The sequence below is a fragment of the Solanum pennellii genome, chromosome 3, assembly GCF_001406875.1.
Source record: "Solanum pennellii chromosome 3, SPENNV200".
NCBI lineage: Eukaryota > Viridiplantae > Streptophyta > Magnoliopsida > Solanales > Solanaceae > Solanum > Solanum pennellii.
In genome coordinates, this window is record NC_028639.1 from 5,502,703 (window position 1) to 5,523,891 (window position 21,189).

A 21,189-nucleotide genomic window follows, 5' to 3' on the forward strand; every position below is an offset into this window, starting at 1 on the left:
CCCACCCCAAAAAAAATTAAATTTTATTTTTTAAAGATATTTTTAACTTCAAATTTTTATTTTTTCACCCTACCCCCCTACCCTCAGCCCTCCCACCCACACCCCCCAAAAAATTAATTTTTTTTAAAAAAGTATTTTCGATTTCAAAAATTATTTTCTACTCTAGTAAAAAACATTTTTCATTCATAAAGCAAATATTAAAAATCATTTTCGAAAAATATTTTCTACTCACCAACCAAATATGAGAAAATAAGTCAAAAATCTACTTATTTTTCAGGAAAACATTTTCTAGGCAAAATTTTTTTAAGAAAACATTTTCCCTCATACCAAACACACTCTTAATGTTGATTAAAGAACCAATGATTTCTTATTTCGTGAATAATTCATCCATTAGAGGTTCCTGAGTTATTTGATAATGACAAAATAATCAAATTCATGTTGGGATATTGCTAATATTTAGTATCAATTTTTTTTTATACCAAATACATGTAATTTATATATACACGAATACACTGATAAATTGTAGAAATTAAATTTGAAAATTGGTAAAATGCTTAAGTAATAAAGGCCAACGTCATCATTTATAGACGAGAAGTGTTTGTGTGTGTGTGTATATATATATATATATATATATATATGCGGTTATAAATAATAATTATATTTAATTTGTAATTAATTTTTTATTAATATTCATACATTAAAAATAATGAAAAATAGGTTCCTAAAAAAATATTAATTTATGAAATAGAATAATATTTTTAGACGGGTCAAAACATGACTAATGATTAATTTTCTTCGTTCAAACGCGTTAAAATAGAATAGATTCATCAACTTAATTAACACCCCTATTTACATTTCAAAGAGACACAATATTCAACCTAAGAGTAAAAGGAACATGTCATGATGATAGTGGTAAAAGTAAAAGAAATCGTTAAGAGTGTTAGAAATATACTAGAGCACATAAAAATAATATTTAACTTATATATACAATATAATATTTTAACGAAAGATATTTTAGACTATCAAATATTGACTAAGAAAGACGTAAACTATAAGGGAATTGTATTAAAGTTTCAAAGTCTACATAGTCAATACCAACTACCACTATTGTTAGTCTTGGTGCAATTTTTTCCAATTTTCTTTTGGCCAAATTTCTCACTCTATTTTTTATTTCTTTTCTTCACATGATTTTGCTATAAATTTACCATTTTCCTCAAATGCAATTGCATCAATATATTGGTTAATATTATTTTTTCCACACATTTGGTGCATTACACTAACATCTACTAGCCAAAAGAACCCTTAAAAATATGTCATCTTCATCAGCAGAATCGAAAATGGCCTTAGCCAAGACTGTATTATCGACAATAGGCTCTGTTGCTGCGACAACCATGTTGGTTCGTTCGATATTCCATGACTACATCCCTCAGGAACTCCATGAATATCTCTTCTTTGGACTTAGAAACATGTTCACCAAGTTCTCAAATCAGCTAACGATGGTGATTGACGAATTTGATGGTCTTGTTAATAATGAAATTTATGAAGCTGCTGAGACCTATTTGGGCAACAAGTTATCACCTAACATTCATCGACTTAAAATCAGTAAGCCTGAGAAGGAAAAGAATTTCAACATCGCCATGGAACGTAATGAGGAGGTAATGTCTTGCACATATAAAATTGCATGTCATGTTACTTGTTATCATTTAAAGGTTTGGTCTAAATAGAAACTATATGTTACTTTGACTCTTTAAAAAATATTGATGTGTGTTAGATTCTTCAAAAGTTATGCTTGTTTTGAGGATCCAATACAGGTGCGACAACATTTTTTAGGATATGTTCCACCTAAGACTAGAAGTAGCTCCACATCAGACATGTGATATGAAACATAGTGAGGAGGTAATTAAAGTCTTGCGCACACATATATAATGATAATTACATGTCGTATAATTTGTTATCATAAAGTGTTTGGTCTAAACTGAACCTATGTTGCCTGAACTCTTCATAAATATTGACGGGTGTGTGTCAGATTCTTCAATAATTATGCAGAGGATCCAACTCAGGTACAACAACATTTTTGAGTGTCCGTGTCTATCAGACATATGACTCTTTTTCCTAACAACCACCATTGGAATAGTGAAATTAGTCGCCTTTCTTGTATTCACAAATTCAATTAAATTTCTGCGTTCAATTTACCCTAATGATAATTTAATGTAATAGATCGCGTGAAGACGATAAAAAATCTCAAGGTTTTATTCCAACAGGTGACAGATGTTTATAATGGACAAACATTCAAGTGGATTTGGCTCTGTAGACAAACACAATCTACAAATTTCTATAATTCCATGGACATGAATTCCACTCTAAAATCTGAAATTAGGTCCTTTGAGCTGACATTTCACAAGAAAAACAAGGACCTTGTACTTAATTCGTATTTGCCTCACATAATGAAAGAAGCAAAATTGCAAAAACACGTAAACAAGACGATCAAGATTCACACTGTGGATTGTGAGAGAATGTACAATTTACACGAAATGTGGAAGCCGGTGAATCTTAATCATCCAGCCACTTTTGAGACAATCGCGATGGAATCAGATCAAAAAGACATGATCTTGAAGGATTTGGAGAGATTCGTGAAGAGGAAAGATTATTATAGGAAAGTTGGCAAGGCATGGAAAAGAGGGTATTTGTTGTTTGGTCCTCCAGGGACCGGGAAATCTAGTTTGATTGCTGCAATGGCGAATTATTTGAACTTTGATATATATGATTTGGAGTTGACCTCGCTGAGGGGGAACTTAGAGTTACGAAGGTTGTTGGTTGCTACAGCCAATAAATCCATTTTGGTGGTGGAGGACATTGATTGTACCATCGACTTGCAAGATAACTTGGCTAATCGAGCTACTCATGTTCATTCAATTAATGGTTTTCATATGCAAGAACACAAGGTAAACTAGTTTTTTATTTTCCATTTCCTGTCTTACAATACATACTAGGTATGAATTCGGATAATCAGACGTGTGTTTCAAATACCAAATGATTAAATAGAAAAAAATGGTATAATACATATATTAGATGAGGAAAGACATAAAATCACCATCGAAGTTGTTTCGAATTTTTAAAAAGACACCTTAACTTTACAGGTGTCATATTACCCCATTAAACAATTTTAAAATAGAATATATACCCCATTTTTCACTTAATATCACTTATACAAAAATATTTATATGTCACGCACTAATAATCACTTGTCACGTGTTAAAATAATTTTTAATTATTTTCATCTAATTTTTTGTATTTCTTTTTTCCTTTTTTTCTTTCTTCTTCACCTCAACTCTGTTCTTTCTTTTTTTTTTCTTTCTTCTTCATCTCAATTGAGTTATTCTTTTCCATTCTCTTTGTGCTGCAGCAACATCAAATCCATTGTGGCTGAGCAGATTTCGCAGCAGCACTGTTAAGTTTTAGTCAAATTACTATCAATTAATTTATTTATGAAAATAAATACCATAAAGTAATTAAAATCCAAATACTTAAATATGGTATCAAAATCTGACATTTAAATCATCACCTTCTCTAACTCTTACTTCCAAATTGAATTTTTCGTAGTTTAACTACTCCCAGATTCCAATCTTGATTTGTAAGAGAAAAAAATCACTAAACTAATTTATTTTTTTAAAAAATAAAACTGAATAAAATTAGTTTATAAATAAAACGTCAAAAAGGAAAAAGAGAAAAAGAAAAAAAAATGAAGGAAGCCATGGATGCTCAAGAAATATGGGTAAGCTAATGATGGTAGGGAAGATGAGAAAAAAGATTTGAAAAATTTAAAACTACTCTTAATAAAGTTAAAAAAATTAATAATTAATACATGAGTTTTTATAGTTTTTTTTCAATAAGGCAAATTGGAAGTGCCAAATGGCAATTTTACATTGGTATGAAGCTATATCAACAGTCCTTCACGCGTTCATATGCTGTGATAACACGAGTGGTGTTAAAATTAGTCAAAATGGTATATTTATTGTAGATTTAGATAGTTTTGTGGGGGTAATAGGATACTCGCAAAGTTAAAGTGTCTTTTTGAAAATTCGAAATAACTTCAATGGTGATTTTATGTTTTTTCTCATATTAGATCCTAAACTTGGGTTCAAATGTTAACTTTGATCTCCTACTTTCATAATGCACAAACATGCACTTTAACTATCCAACTTTTAAATAAATAAACACATGTCCTACATGGCACAGTACACGTAGGACAAAAAATGACATGTAGGACATGTGTGTCTATTTGTCCAACTTTATACTAGTTTAAGTGTCTACTTGTGCACACCCAAAACTGAAGGGTATAAACGTGATTCGTACCCAAGTTAAAGAAACTATTTATGTATTATATCAAGTTGTATACACAATAAAATTGCGGCTATAAACACTCTCAAACTTGGCCTCAATTAACAAGATTTAGACACTACAACTGTCTCAACGCATGCAGGCAACTAAACGCTCCAACTCATTGCCATTGCATCTCATGGACACCCGATGCTGATGTGGCACCAAAATAGACATACTCAAAGTTGAACTCTTTACTTATTAACCGATGTCAAATTTGAATATCTATTTACGTATTCTGCCATTTTAGTTTATGGAGAAGTATGACATTTGTTTTGCAGGTGACATTATCAGGTTTACTGAATTTTATTGATGGATTATGGTCGAGTTGTGGAGACGAAAGAATCATAATTTTCACAACAAATCACATAGAGAAACTCGATCCTGCATTGTTACGACCTGGTAGAATGGACATGCACATTCACATGACATATTGCACACCTTGTGGATTCAAACTTCTTGCTAACAATTACTTAGGGATTAAAGATCATAAATTGTTCAAAGAAATCGAAGAATTGATTGATATAGCTAATGTGACACCAGCAGAAGTGGCAGAGCAATTGTTGAAGGAAGATGAAGTTGAGAATTCACTTAAAGGGTTGATTAATTTTCTTTATAAAAAGATAAAAGAGAATGAAGAGGAAAAGGCTAGAAAATTGGAAATAACACAACTGGAATTTGTTGATGAGAAGAAGGAAAATGTTGAAAATGAGATTAAAGAAAAGTAATTACCAAATGGGGAAACTACTTAAAAAAAAGTTTGTCTAATTTATATATCTAATAAATTGTACAATATTATACGAGAACTATACTGAGAGAATCCCTATCACTCAAACGTGATTAGAATATAATTTATATACTTTTATACCTGTTAATTAATCTGAATTAAACGAGTAAGATGTATGTCCCCCTTAAGAATATTACTTTATAGGAAAAATTACGCGGATAAGCAAATTTATACTATTTAATTACTCATCATAGATATAGTTTGCTATAATTATCACTCGCAACTAACATTATACATTAATTATGTGGACTTACTTCGAGTTTGAATAATTAGTCATGTTTGTATATGTATAATTCGCCAGGATATAAAAATAAATATGTATAATATACAATTTTTTAGCCTATATACATATACAATTCACCTCTCTCCCTCTCTCTGCCCTACCTCGCTCGCCTATCTCCTCCCTCTCTCATCCCTCTCCCAATCTCGCTTGTCATTTATACAAATGTATATGTATAATATACAGCCATATACAATTATATACATATACAATTCACCTCTCTCCCACTCTCTGCCCTCTCTCGCTCGCCTCTCTCCTCCCTCTCTCGATCTCGCTCGCCTACGATAGACTTTGAACTGATGAAAGAGTAACTAAAAAAAGTTTGGAATTAGTATCAGTCCTGGATGTCATTGTTGCACTTCTGATGGCTCTAACACAAATGTTTAAAATGTAGATCACTCTTTTGTCTAAGTCTACAAGCTAAAAGAATTTGGAAGTTTTTAGCAGGATCATTGGGAATTGGACATATGCATAACACGCTCAAGATGATATTACTCAGTTGGTGGAATTTGAAGACTAAAAACCCCATTGCTGCTTTCATTTCTAAAGCTCTGCCTCCAATCATTTGCTGGGAACTCTGGAGATCTAGGTGTAGCAATAAATTTGAGGCTGTAAAGCCTTCTTTTTATTTAGAATCAAAACTAACATCACTTACACTCTATTGCAGGTTGCACAGAAGAATTTTGGTCAAACAAAGATAGGGGAAAACTGGAATAGCCTTTGTCAGATCTTTGAAGTGGACATCAATCAAAGAACTTCCATCAGAGTCAAATGGCTCAAAACACCAAGAAATTGTATTAAGCTCAACAGTGATGGAAGTTGCGTTCAAGGATACTGTGGTGGAGGGGGGTTAATCAGAGACCACCAAGGCAACATGATGTTTGCTTACTCTTTAGGTCTAGGCAAAGGTACTAGCAACATGGCTGAAGCCCGAGCACTACTATATGGTCTTAAGTGGTGTGTTAGTAGAGGCTATGATAGGGTTTGGGGAGAAACAGATTCTCTGCTCTTAGTTAAATGCATAAATGGAGAACGCCTTGGATATTGGATAAATTAATTCAGGTTGCACAACAAATAGTTGAATCTCATGGATTTATCATCAGTCATTGCTTCAGGGAAGCCAATAAACTTGTTGATATATTAGCATCCAGGAGTTATAACATTGATGAAATACATGAGTTCAACTCTTTCTCTAGTCTCCCGAAGGAAGTTAGGGGATTAATTAACACAGATAGATGGGAGCTCCCTTTCTTCAGAATGCAACAGGTTAAGATTCAAATTTTATGTACGAACCCCCTTGTATACTCTGTCAACGAGTCAAGTTAGTAGAGTAATAGCTAACTTAGACTCCCTTTTTTTTTTTGGTGTTAACTTGTAGAGTTTATCTAACTCTAGTTCTTCCCCAAGATCTTGAATTAAGTTTGGTATGCCAAACTTCAAAATGTAACTCTTTCATATCAATGATCATTGGAGACAGTCTATTAAAAAATTAAAAGAAAAATACAATTATATATGTATAATATACAATTATCTAACCAATATATATATACAATTCACATTTCTCCCACTCTTTTCCCCTCTCTCTCCCAGTCTCGCTCGCCTCTCTCCTCCATATAACATGTAGCTACAAAGGTAATTATCAAACTATAGTTATCAAGAGTAATTAATTATTTTTAAGTGGCTATTGTGAAAGTTTCCCAACTTTATATTCACAATGTTTTATATAAATAAAATATGTACTAGTGTTATTATATACGCTCACTCAATTTTAATAAATACTTTTACTTAAATGTCCTCTATCAAAAAGTATTTAACTATTATTAATACCTAAAAATCAGACGGTAAACCCAAATAGTTTTCTCCACCGGCGGCAAAGTTTTTATCAAATTTTTTGTTAATAAAATGCAGGGAATCGACGACACCTATTATTGTCCAATTTAGCTCCGTTCAGCAAATTGATGAATGAAATGCACGAAATCGGTGGCATCCATTGTTGTCGGATTGTGCTCTATTCAGCTAATTAATTGATGATATGAACTCTTGAACAAAAATCGATATGAGAAGTGTCCCTTCCCAAGAAGGAAAGAAGGTTCATTATTGTTCTCATCAAATGGAACTACCGTACAAATGTGTATACATAAGTTTCTAGCAAATCTCCTAGTTCCTTAACTATCATCAAAACCCGAGTTATGATTTGATTTGGTTTGGTATTGAAAAAAAAAATCGACTATACTTGAGGTTGGTTTGATTTTAACTAAAAAAAAAGTCAACACGAGACCAAACCAACCCGACATTATATATAGAGTGTTTAAAATTTATTTTAGACATAAAAGTGTTTACTTTTAGACCTGTCAATATGGACTAGCCCACCCCATCCGGGCTAACTCATACATGCTTTGATATTTTACGGATCAGGTCGGGCTAACCCATTTTCGGTTTTGGCCAGATAATGATCGGCCCAACCCCCAAGTACGTGGGCTACAGGCTTGTCGTGTCAGCCCACTTTTTTAATAATTATATTTTTCAATAATTATTTAATTATATTATAAATTATAATAAAAATTATTATCGTAAATATCGACAAAATAATATTACATGATGTCAATGTTACTACTTGTTATCAAATCCACAGATAAAATTATCTTTATGATATACATTGATTTTTTTAAGTAAAAGTATAAATATCTAAATAGAAATATTAACTTAATTGTTTAAAGTTTGTACTCTCTTTAATTTTAAATTTTAATATTATATTATATTTTTTAATTAATTTTTATTGGCCCATGGGCCGGCTCTATCGATATTTCTCAAGCCCAAAATATCAGTAGCCTTATTCAGGCCGGGCTAAAAAGTCCTTTTCTTATATGGGTTCCAAAAATCTTAGCACAACCCTATTAAATCCCGGGTTAGGCCAGGCCAGCCCAACGGGCCTAGCCCATATTGACGACTCTATTTACTTTATGTAATTTCTAAATATTACTTATACGTTTTCATAATTTTTATCTTTTAACTTTCGATTTCGAGTCAAGTAAAAAACGGCTAGAATGGTACGATCCCTCCGTCACCCCAGAATGAAAGGGGTGATCTCGTAGTTCTTGGTCTGTGAAGATGCGTTGTTAGGTGCTCCATTTTATTTTCCCTGCCGTCAACTCGACGTCGTCTTCACCTGCAAGATAAGGCCAAAAACTTGACTTTACTAAACAAGCGAGAAATGCCCTTTCTATCTTATTAGTCAAGCGCGTTAGCTGCAATAAAAAAACAGCGCTCATGTTTTTCAAGTTTCTTGAGACTTAGAATTTCGATGGTCCAATAAAGGTTATAGTCCATGGATATAAATAACTCTAATAAACCTCAATTGGAAATGAAATCAATAATAAGCTAACAATGTAAATTAATTCAAGAATGACAATAATGTTGCATATTCGTTTTAAGTTTTACATTGGTTTATACATTTAAAATACATATTCTAATTTTAATTTTTCTTTAATGCTTAATCATGTAGCAGTACTTATTAGATTTATTTTAGCATGATTTAGTAATTTTAAATTATGATAATTCTATTATGGCTTTGCAATATTTTATTTTTATGTCGATTTCATTATTATGTTTATTGAATATTTTACTGTCATCAATCATCTCATATTTTATTTTATTTTCTCAATAAACATCTTAGATAGTTATATTTTGGTTTGACTAAGGAAATATTAGAAGCACAAGTTAATTATATGTTTATATGCATACCTTACCATAAAAATCCAAAAATATGGAAAAAAATTCAAGATTTATTAGTTTGGTTTAATTTAAAAATTTGACATAATGGTTTGATATTTGAAAAATCTGAACCAACCCGAGGTTTAAAAAAATCCAAGTTTTATTAGTTTGGTTTGATTTATAAATTCAACTTTTTTTACACAAATAATTTGATTTGATATTTGAAAACCTGAACTAACCCATGTACTCCCCTATTCATCACTATTATGATTATCAAACTATATAAGATCATTTGATATGCTGGATAAGTGAGATATTTCAAATGACTAATTCTTTTATTTGTTCAAAAATTTTACTTAATTTTAGTTCATCCCAAAATATTTAAAATATTTAAATTTAACTATATTTGAAATGAACAAAAAATATTTATATTGTCAAACTTCTTAGTAACAAAGAGTAAAGGAAAAAAAACATAAATACTTCCTCTGATCACTTTTATTTGTCATGTTGCACTTTATTAAAGTCAATTTGACTAATTTTTAAAGCTAAATTACATCACATTAATTTGATATTTTAAACAAAAAAGTTAGATATTATAAAACAATATGAAAAGTACTATATAAATTGCAAATTTTTGCATTTTAATATGATGAATAAATACATCTTAAAATGTTAGTCAAAGTTTTTATTGTTTGACTCTAAAAATAGAAAACATAACAAACAATATTGAACGGATGAAGTACTTTTTAAATATATTATTAGCCAAATTTTGTGTTCTCCATTTTCTTTGTTACTAAAAAGTTTTATAACATAAAAAAAAATAAAAAAATCATTACTATTATTTTCAAATGTAGTTAGACTTTAATATTTTGGAATGATCTAATAAAAATTTGAATAAGTAAAAGATGATTTTTTGAACAAATAAAACAATTTAACTTATTAGTAGAAGAATGCAATAAATTGACGCTTCGAACATTAGACGTCCACATATTTCTTTATCGATTCAAACTATGTCTTAATCATTTGACTTAGTCCACATAGACTTTTATTTTCCTCATTTATATGATATTGATAATTCAAAATTTAACGTAAACATCCGACATTAATTATTAGTTTGTAGGTAAATACAACTATCTATTTATTGTTGAATATTAATTGTCTTGAGTTTCTTATCATAAAAAGGTTTTTATTTTAGGAAAATATTTGAATTGGCTTTATTGAAGATTACGTGAAAAAGCGGACAAATTTATTTTATCATAAATTCAGGTCAAGGGAAGATTTGTTGGGTATTAATTATCCTGAGTTTTCTTTTAACCATAAATAAAGTTTTTAGGAAAAGGTTGTGGATTGACTAGTTATTTTCTTGTAGAAAAAAGTTTGAGACTCTATAATAAGAGGTTTGTTCCTTCTAACTTAATGAGCATTCACAATGTAATTCTATGAGTTTGAGAGTTTTGGTTAGGGGAGAGAATTTGTGGGACACAAATTTGATACGTTTATCACTTGCGTGAACCTCCCATGTAATCAGAGTGAATCCGTTGAGGTTATTTTTCGAGTCCGAAGCCTAAAGGGCAAAAAAAATTGTCAAATATTATAAATGGGTATATCAATTGCTTTTATAACCAAAATGGTAAAATCGCTACTGATGCAACGATTTTGTTTTCAAAAATCGCTGATAGGTCAGCGATTTTGTCCATATTTTTTTTCTTTTTTTAAAAAGAAAATCGCTGTCAATGCAGCGTTTTTGGCGGATTTTTTTTTTAAAAAAATTTAAAATTGCTGCAACAGCAACGTTTTTATAAAAAAAAATTTTGAAAGTCGCTTTGTAGGTGGCGATTTTTGTGGGTAATTTTTTTTTTTTTTGGAAAATCGTTGTGTTGATAGCGATTTCTGCACTTTTTTTTGAGTGATTTGTTTTTTTTTTAATTTTCTGCCAGTTACTTTTTTAAAGTGATTTGTTTTATTTAAATTTTCTGCCAATTATTTTTTTAAAGTGATTTGTTTCTTATTTTATTTTTCTGCCAATTACTTTTTTAAAAAAAAATCATATTAAATATTGGTATGTTTTTCTGGTCAAAATAAAAATCGCATTACAATTGTTAATAAAGATTTCACATAATACAATTATAAGATATAAAATGGTAGCAATTTTTTTAAAAAATAATGAATTAACTAAAATAGTTGCCTAGCATGGCACCAAAAAGAGTTCCACAGAAATCGCTGTTTTGGCAGCGATTTTCCAAAAAAAAAATAAAATGAAATTCTCCTCTAAATCGCTGCCTAGGCAGAGAATAAATTTTTTTTTAATGAAAATGCTGCATGGGCAGCGATTTTCTTGTAATTTCTTGTAAAAGTAAAAAAAAAAAGTTCAGACAGAATCGGTGATAGGTCAGTGATTTTGGCCCTTTGGTTAAAAAAGAAATTGATGTACCCTTTGGAATTTTTGGCAATTTTTTTTATCCCTTTAGGTTTCTAACTCGTTATTTTTCTCTATATTTTGTACTTTTATATTTATAATAGATTGTTCATCACGTTTAGTTTGTGGATATAGGTTGATTGACTAAACTACGTTAAATTTTTGTGTCTTTTGATATATTTCTTGTTTGTCATCTTACTCGTGGTATTTCGAGATTTTCTTTGATAGCTTCTGTATGACACCTAATCATTTTACTGTCCTAACACTTGGTTCACAACAAATAATTTTTCAAATTCATAGTTGAGTGATTTTTAAGTTAAACATTAAAGTTTAGTGACTTGCTGTGAAAAAGAGCTTCGAGTTGAGTGACTTTAGAAATTTAAAATCAAAGTTGAGCCATTTCTGAGAGAAGAAAATGCTAGAGTTGACTTAAAAAGTAGGGTAAACAAAATTGTTGACTCACGACCTTTACAAATAAATCCAATTATTGAGCAATTTCCTTGATGTTTCCAAATTTCCTCTTATAAAAGGATATATAATTATAAGGAAGAAGAACTCTATAGCTTAAGCATAAAATCCATGGCGGTTTTAGCCGTAATAAACTCTACCATTCAAATAATTGGGGGGATCTTGACCCTTGTTATATTGATCAATAACAATCGAGCTCTTTTCTCCAAATTCAAGAAATTATTCTCAAAAAAGTTTACGTTGGTGATTGATGAATACACATTGATAGATAATGAGAAGGTCAAAAATAATGTTTATGAAGCTGTTGAGATCTACTTGTGCAACAATTTGTTTCCCCAAAAATGTAAGGTCAAAGCAAGTAAGACGGAGAAGGAGAAAAATTCGTTCAAAGTCACGTTGGAACATAATGAGAAAGTAAAAGATGTTTATAATGGCCACAAGTTCAAGTGGATTTGGCAAGAATTTAAATCTTTTGATCATAAATCTGAGATGCAGTCCTTTAACCTCATTTATCCAAAGAAAGACTATAAATATGTCTTTGACACTTACTTGCCTCACATTCTGAATGAAGCAAAATACCAAAAACACATCTGAATTATGTCTTTATCGTTAATTTTACATTTTCAACTATTTGTTGTTTGTTTTCCAATGTAATGATAGTTCGGTTGAAAGAGGGAATAGTTACATGACCTACATTATTTGTTCGTTGAAAATTATTCAGAATTGAGATTGAGGCATAGTTTTTATGGTTTGGGATAATCTTTTCTTTAAAGATTTATTATTTTCAAAATCAATGATTAGTTGGGTCAAGGCAAGCGAAATAAAGTACGTATTGTAATTATTTGATTGGTTAGAAATGAGCGTATGAGATCCGACTCTTCTCTATTTTCCTTCCTTTTATTTTTTTCAAGTTCTTGTTTAGATGTATGACAGATGACATAGATAAAAATTAATGTCTAAGATTTAATTGATTAAAATAAGATTCTAATTATGATTTAGATAATTAATATTTCATAAGAAAAATAATAATACCATAATCATAAGTCATAACAATATAATATGCCATAAATATATTATAAAACTTTTCGCTTTTATAAAAAAATTCCTACGAGGATTTATCTTCAGTTTATTTTTAAAAATAAAATAAAATAGAGTAAATCTTAGATAGCACTTTGAACTTTCTCTTTGAAATTAGTTTACATATAATTAATAAAAAAAAATACTTATTGAGAAAAAATAATAGAAAAACAGAAACGATTTTATAATATATTTATGGACAAAATCAGAAGATAATACTAATAAAAAAAAGATTTTTATAATAATATATTTGTGACAAGATAATAAATTGTTATGATTGTGGTATTGTTATTTTTTTATGAAATATTAATTATCTAAATAATAATTAATTTTGTTTATTCAATTAAATCTTAATCATTAGTTTTTACATATGTCGTGTGTCTCACATCCAAGCAAGAACTTGGGAAAAATGGATAGAAGGAATCCGAGAATATGTGCCTGACCCAATGAATATATATATGTTATTGTGATTTATATTGTACTTTATAAATTTTCAAATAATATGTGTTAATCCTTCTAACTCAATTTATGTGACATAAATTAATTTTGAAGAATCAGTTATATTTTTATATGATTTATAAATATTTCAAATTTGTTAATTATTTTATTTATAGTATTATTTTATGTAATTTTTAAATATATTTAAACGAATATTTTAAGTAATTAATTATTATAATTTCTAATGTTGTTAATATAATTTTATAATATATAACAAATTATAAAGAAAAGTAAGACAATAAATTAAAATCGAAATAATATTTACATTTCAAAAATATCCTCATCGACCAACGAACAGTTGCATGCTTCTAGTTGAAGTGGGCCCTAGAGCAACAAGTCACCCTTGGCTGCAAACACATAACCTATGTTCATATTGACTTTGCATTTCCCCCTATATTACCTTTTATGAATTGGTAAATAGAAACATGTCATGAAAAATATTTAATTTATATATACAATATAATTTTCTAGCGAAAACATTCAATTGTTTATTTAATATTTGCAAAAGATGTAAATTATAAGGAAATTCTTGTGGACACATATAGGGAAGTTTCAAAGTCTACGTAGTCAATAGTCGATACCGATTACTACTATTGTTAGAGCTGAATAAAATTTTAAGTTGATCAAACTGACTTAAAAATTAATTTTAATTTGTTAAAATGTTTGATAATTATTAAATTAACTTATTTTAAGCTAAAAACTAAAAGACGTTTTTGATACATTTGGTGCATACCACAAACATTCACTAGCCAAAAGAACCCTTCAAAATATGTTCACTCAGTTATAATAAATATTTTTACTTAAAATGTTGTCCTCTGTCAGAAAGTATTTAACTATTAACACCTAAAAATATTTATTATAATCAGAGGTAAACCCAAATAGTTTTCTACACAGGCGGCGAATTTGTCATCAAATTGATTAATAAAATGCACGGAATCGGCGGCATCCATTATTATCCGATTTGGCTCCATTCAGCAAATTGATGAATGAAATGAACAGAATCGGCGCATCCATTGTTGTCCGATTTGGCTCCGTTCAATTGATGAATGAAATGCACGGAATCGAAGGCATCCATTATTGTCCGATTTGGCTCCGTTCAGCTAATTTAATTTTCCGGCCGACTGATTTTGATTGAGGTAATTTTCACCTAAAACTGAGTCTTATATGTTCTGTAAATTAAGTTATAGTGCTTTAACTCTGCTCTCGCTGCATAATGATAGCCCTAACTTCAATCTCTCCGTATCTGTGCTATTTGGTTATCTCAATATCCATGTGTTTTGATACGAACTATGGAGATTTTAGGTAAGTATAGAGAAACATTGATTGTTGAGCCTTGAGGTGTGAAACTTACGAAAAAGTGATGGTTTAGGTGTTTTTTTAATCGCTCTGTATTGAAATTTTAGTGCTTCGTGTGAAATACTTTAATCTGAAGTCATTTTCGAATTGTTCGGATTGAGGTATAGTTGATTCATTGATTTTCCTACTATTCAAAGCAACCTTTTTACCGCCCGGGATCTAAGCATTTGAAATCTATTAGTTTCCAAATCCAAATCAGTCCATCCACAACTGTTAAGAGTAAAGCTAAAATCGTTTTTGGAATATAACAAACCAAAACCATTATGTACTATTGAAACTGAATCATATGATTGGGAGAAAACTTCACACTTTTCTCTTTCAATTTGAAGGAATCTCAAAAGTTAAGAGACAAAAAAAAAGTGACGTTGCACGTTGATTAGCTTTGTCATTGCGATCTGATGAGGTACGTTGACTTATTCAGCTCATTGCTTTTTTCTATTTTTGGACAAGTTTATTTTATAGCGTGTTTAGTCATCTCAGTTTGTGTTTTGAAATCATGAAACAAAGTAACTTTACTAATTTATACGATAGTGTCAGTATTTTGGGACTCTAAAAACCCAAAGACTCGCATATGCTCCCTCTGACCACTTTTACTTTTCTACTTTTAACTTCACATGCCTCTTAAGTAACAATGGTTGATATGCATATTTTACCACAATGCCAATATTAATTGATGAATACTTTTAGGTCTTGGGACATGCTTTGTGAAATAAGTAACTAATATTGACGTTAAATATATTTTTTTTTGTTGTCTATTCTTGATATATTAGAAGTAATAAAGTAAAAGTGAAAATCTACTTTTTGGAATAGTAGGCGTTTAAGAATTAACTAAGGGAGTAGTAAACCTGACAAGGTGACCACAATAAAAAAGTATATTAGTAAGGTTAGTATTACTATCAACACAATACTCTAATACCAAATCCAAGTTTTACCAATAATTGACTCTTAATTTATTCAAGAAAATCACAAATTAATGGAGGGTGAAATTATTGTAGTTCCATGTCAGTAGAATTTGTAAAAAAATATCGACCTATGAGTAGGCAAGGACACATTATAACAATTGTTTTGAACCCCTTCATGCTCTTGTCGTGTCGAAATACTGCACAAAAAGAGGAATAGTAAAGAAAGGAAACGTAAAATATACGACTAATTTACCGTGCTTTCTGTCTCATGAAAATTATCTGAACCAACATAATTAGCTCGATTAAGCAAATTACCTTGCAAGTTAATGGTACAATAAATGTCCTCAAACACCAAAATTGACTTATTCGTTATGGCAACCGACAACTCCCTTAAATTTGAATTCCTCGTCAATGCAGTCAACTCCAAATCATATATGTCGAAGTTCAAATAATTCGCCATTGCTGCAATCAAACTAGATTTCTAAGTCCTCGGAGGACCAAACAACAAATACCCTCTTTTCCATGCCTTCCCTACTTCCTATAATACTCTTTTCTCATCAGGAATCTCTCCAAATCCTTCAAAATCATGTGTTTCTGGTCTCCGATTCCATCATGATTGTCTAAAAAGTGGCGGGATGATCAAATTCACCGGCTTCCACATGTCATGTAAATTGTAAATCTCTTCATATCCCACATTATGAATCTTGATCGCTTGTTTTTGTGTTTTTGTAATATTGCTTCTTTCATGATGTATGGCAAGTAAGAATTAAGGACAAGGTTCTTGTTTTTCTTGTGAAATGTCAACCCATGTCTGTGGGGTTGTAGAAGTGTTTCAGACTGTACTTGTCTACAGTTTCACTTGAATGACTGCCCATTATAAACATCTACACCTATTGGAATAAAACCTTCATATCAGAAAAAAGCATCATCTTCAAAAGATCTATTATCTTAAATTATTACGAAGGCAAATTAAATGTGGAAGCTTACTTGAGCACCCATGCATATAGAACAATTTTTCAATTCAAGATGTGAATCTTTAGGGAACTAATATTCACTTCTCTAATGGTGGACTACTAGAAAAAGTTTCATTATGTGTAATTTGGGGACCATAACCCTATTTATAATTACACATAGTTTGCTTGGTTCTATTTTGTTTGGTTTATTATTAAATTAGAAGTTTTATCAGCATATCTTCACATAAAAACACATACTTTATGATTTTTCTTACGAAACATTTAACTTTTTGCATTAAGTTGACTACCTGACTACTTGTATTCTATGTTGCTCAGACCCTAAAAAATATGGTTATACACGTGAGATTCTCCAAAAGTGCATGACATTAGAAGGATTTGATATTTTCATTTGACAATCACTACAAAAAAACAGAAATTTGCTACAAATTTTATTGCTTATTCGTTGCTAAATAGCTCATAGCTAACACAAATTTTGGATAATTTGAAGTGACATATATTGTTGTTAAGCTACAAAATTTGTACACTACTAATCCACATATTCTTAGTACTAAATATATTTTAAGAGTTCAAGCAACATAACTTTTAGTTTGATCTAAAACTTTTATTATAACAAATAATATAACTTGCAATTATCATATTATATATAAATGTGTGTGTGCAAATAAGTACCTCCTCATTACGTTTCATGGTGATGTTCAAATTTTTCTCCTTCTCAGTCTTACTGAATTTAAATATATGGATTTGAGGGGACAACTTGTTGGCCAAATAAATCGATGCAACTTCATAAACTTTGCTGTTGAAGAGGCCATCAAATTCGTCAATCACCATCGTTAGCTGATTTGAGAACTTGGTGAACATGTTTTTGAGTCCAAAGAAGAGATATGCATGCAATTCCCTAGGGATGTAGTTGTGGATTATCGTAGGGACCAACATGATTGTTGCAGCAACTAAGCCTACTCTCGATAAAATTGTCTTGGCGAGGGTTAATTTTCGATTCTGCACATGAAGAGGACATGCTTCTTAAGGGCTTTTTGGCTAGTGGGTCTGTAACAACTAAATTTTTGTTCCTGAAAATGTAACAATCAAGACAAGAAAATACGATAAGTATTTATATTTTATTTCATTATGTGCGTGGATTACAATCTTTATGAAATCTTAAATAGAAAGATGTAATCCTTTTATTCTTATCATCATGACCAGTATTTTGGATGGTTCAAGACGATAAAAAGCGACAAGGATCTGTCTCGCCACAGGGTGAGGCGAGCGGTGAGGCGCTCACCTTTCGTAAAGTGCGGCACCATTTAATAGCAAAAAAGTAAAATATTTAATTGCATGTGTAAATAATTAAAATCTCAATAGCAATAACATATTAACAAATATTTCAATTCAAAAACTGAAAAATAGATAATACATGCTAAAATAAAACTTGAATGAGAAAAAAAAACATAACAAAAGTCAAAACAAAGGTAAGAAGAAGGAAAAAGAAATAAGAAGAAGGAAAAAGAAAAGAGGAAGAAGAAATATGTATTGGTTAAACTTTGGAGTTGTCGGAAAAGTCTGGCTAGTTGCCGAAGGAGTCTAGTCGAAAACGCTAAAATTACCTTTTAACTTTTGAAACCCTAAATTGGTCGCCTTTTTTAAGAAAATACAAAAGGCGACACCTTTCTTGCCTTTTGTCATCATGTCGTCGCATTTTGATGATCGTCTCGCCACAATGCTAAAAGGATTTTGAAGATCGCCTCGCCTCTCGCCATCAGTGACGAGGTGATCGCCTTTCACAACAATGATCACGACCATCAACTCAAGGTTTTATAGTTGTAGAAGGTAGACTATTTAAGTGTAATTAACTCTCGCTTGATTTTGATTGGCTCATTTGATGAGGTCACATTTAATTAGCCAAGACATGTCAATTGGAACATTTGTTTGCTATTGATGTGTTTAATATGACTTGGAGTGCCACATCATTGGAATACGTGACATCATTTTATTTGTCCTTTATTTGACTTGATGTGTCATGTCATTTGACACATGGCATGTGCCTTGGCCTAATTGAGCGGGCTCATTATTTGAAGACCGACTCAGTGGACTAGCTCACGTGAAATTGGACTTTGCTTAAATCCATATCTTGGAATTAAAAAATCTGATCTTGATTTGGGTTTGATATTTATTGAATTTATGTGAATTTAATCTAGATTTATTTCCATAAATTCCTAAGTCTACTAATTCCTCAAGATTTTGCTGAAGTGTTATGTGCCTAAAGCAAGAGTGAACTTGTAGAAAGCAAGAGTGAGTTGTAGAAACTGACAGCCTTGATTCATTGGTTTAGATTAGTTTTAATCCAGAAGAGGTCTTGGGTTCAATACTACTTAACCAATTTTTTTTATGAGTATATTGTAGTTTTCAAAACTAAGCTTAGTTTGAGGTTTGAACCCCTGACTTCAAACACTTAACCGGACAGTGAACCAACATGCAATCAGTTTATTAATATCAAGTAACATCATTTTGTTTTACATATAGCTTTATACATAGTTTTAGTGTATATATTTTGCAAAATTTTCCAACAAGCAATGTCGCTTGCCACCCCTTCGCTAAATGTAAGTCTAACCTGTTGAGCTCCCCTATTCTTCATATTTGCATAGAAATAAGCAGAATTAAAATCCTCTAAGTGGAGCCACTGGACTCTAAATTCAGCCTATTGATGCTCTCCTCAATCACACTCCATTTTTCTAGTTTAAATTTTGATGACTTTTGCTGCTCAAACAATATAGGGTCGTGCCTATGATCCCTCATTTGTTCTTGATGATCACTTAGATCTTTCCTCCATTGCCTTTTATCTGCTTGAAGGAGTTTTATTAGGGGAAAATAAGACGAGTTTCATAGCAATATTGGAACAGAAGGTGAAAGAGAATAAAGTCAACAATGTTATAGAGAAGATAGTCTCATAATGGAATGGCTAGGAAACTAAGCTCAAAGTACTAGAAATAAAATTTGGATTTTGTGGAATCTCCAACTGTAGTGGAGTACACTATGCTTAATATAGGAAAGTATCCTTCGGGGTGGTCCAATGGTTTGGGCTTGGGACTTCTATGTTGAAGGTCTCATGTTTGAAACCCCTTGCCAGCTAAAGCAAGAGGTTTGCCTCCTGGGTCGAGCTCGTCGCATCGGTTTGCCTAGTGCGGGTTACCTCTCCTATGTGGTCGCAAGCTATTGCATGGGAGCGAGGGTTTTACCCCGTGCACACCCAAAGGATGGAGGCTACGGATTTCCCTTGTCATAAAAAAATATAGGAAAGTTTTAAAGTCATAGTCAATACCAACTATTACTATCGTTAGTCATGGTACAATTTTTCCTATTTTTTTATGACAAGGAAAACCCGCAGCTGTTACCCTTTGGGTGCGCACAGGGTAAAAACCCCGCTCCTATTCAATAGCTCGTAAACCAGATAAGAGAGGTAACCAGCACCAGGCAAGCCTGGTGCGACGAGCTCGACCCAGAAGGCAAACCCCTTGCTTTCGCTGACAGGGGGTTTCACACTTGAGACCTCCAACATGGAAGTCCCAAGCCCAAACCACTGGGCCAGCCCGAAGGATACAATTTTTCCTATTTACTTTGGACTATTTCTCACTTTATTTGTTTTTCTTTTCTTCACACGATTTTACTATACATTTACCATTTTCCTCAATTGCAATTGCGTCAATATTTTGGTTACTATTTTTATTTACACATTTGGTACATAACAATAACATCCACTAGCCAAAAAAACCCTTAAAAATATGTCCTCTTCATTAGCAGAATGGAAAATGGCGTTGACCAAGATTGTTTTATCAACAATAAGCTCTATTGTTGTGACAATCATGTTGGTTCGTTCGATAATCCACTGCTACATCCCCTTTGAACTCCATGAATATCTCTTCTTTGGACTCAAAAATATGTTCACTAAGTTCTCAAATCAGCTAAGATGGTGATTGACGAATTTAATGGCCTTGTCAACAACGAAATTTATGAAGTTGCTGAAATTTATTTGCGCAACAAGTTGTCACCTAACATTCATCGACTTAAAATTAGTAAGCCTGAGAAGGAAAAAAATTCCAACATTGCCATGACACGTAATGAAGAGGTAATGTTATACTGATAATTGCATCTTATGGTATTTGTTACCATAAAATATTTAGACTAAACTAAAAATTATGTTGCTTGGACTCTTAAAAGATATACTACTAAGAATACATGAATTAGTGTTGGAAAAATTTTGTAGCTAAACAACATATCCACTACATATCATAAAAAAATGTGCTGGAGATGAGCTATTTAGCAAAAAATTTCGTAGCAAATTTCTGTTTTTT

The 21,189-nt window shown here is 31.1% G+C and overlaps 1 protein-coding gene and 1 pseudogene across 2 annotated transcripts; one reads left to right on the forward strand and one right to left on the reverse strand.

Moving 5' to 3' along the window:
- The first annotated feature begins 1,216 nt into the window (after positions 1–1,216).
- LOC107013868 (protein HYPER-SENSITIVITY-RELATED 4-like) lies at positions 1,217–5,183 on the forward strand. 2 transcript variants are annotated; one of them, XM_015213751.2, is made up of 3 exons: positions 1,217–1,655; positions 2,262–2,942; positions 4,659–5,183. In XM_015213751.2, exons 1-3 carry the CDS (start codon positions 1,311–1,313, stop codon positions 5,103–5,105), a joined length of 1,473 nt encoding a protein of 490 aa, XP_015069237.1. In that variant the 5' UTR covers positions 1,217–1,310; the 3' UTR covers positions 5,106–5,183. The 2 variants fall into 2 exon arrangements, with proteins under 2 accessions (XP_015069237.1, XP_027771221.1); XM_027915420.1 differs by lacking the exon at positions 4,659–5,183 and adding an exon at positions 3,404–4,652.
- Positions 5,184–15,381: 10,198 nt separating this feature from the next.
- On the reverse strand, positions 15,382–20,396 carry LOC107013118 (annotated as a pseudogene).
- Positions 20,397–21,189: the final 793 nt, after the last annotated feature.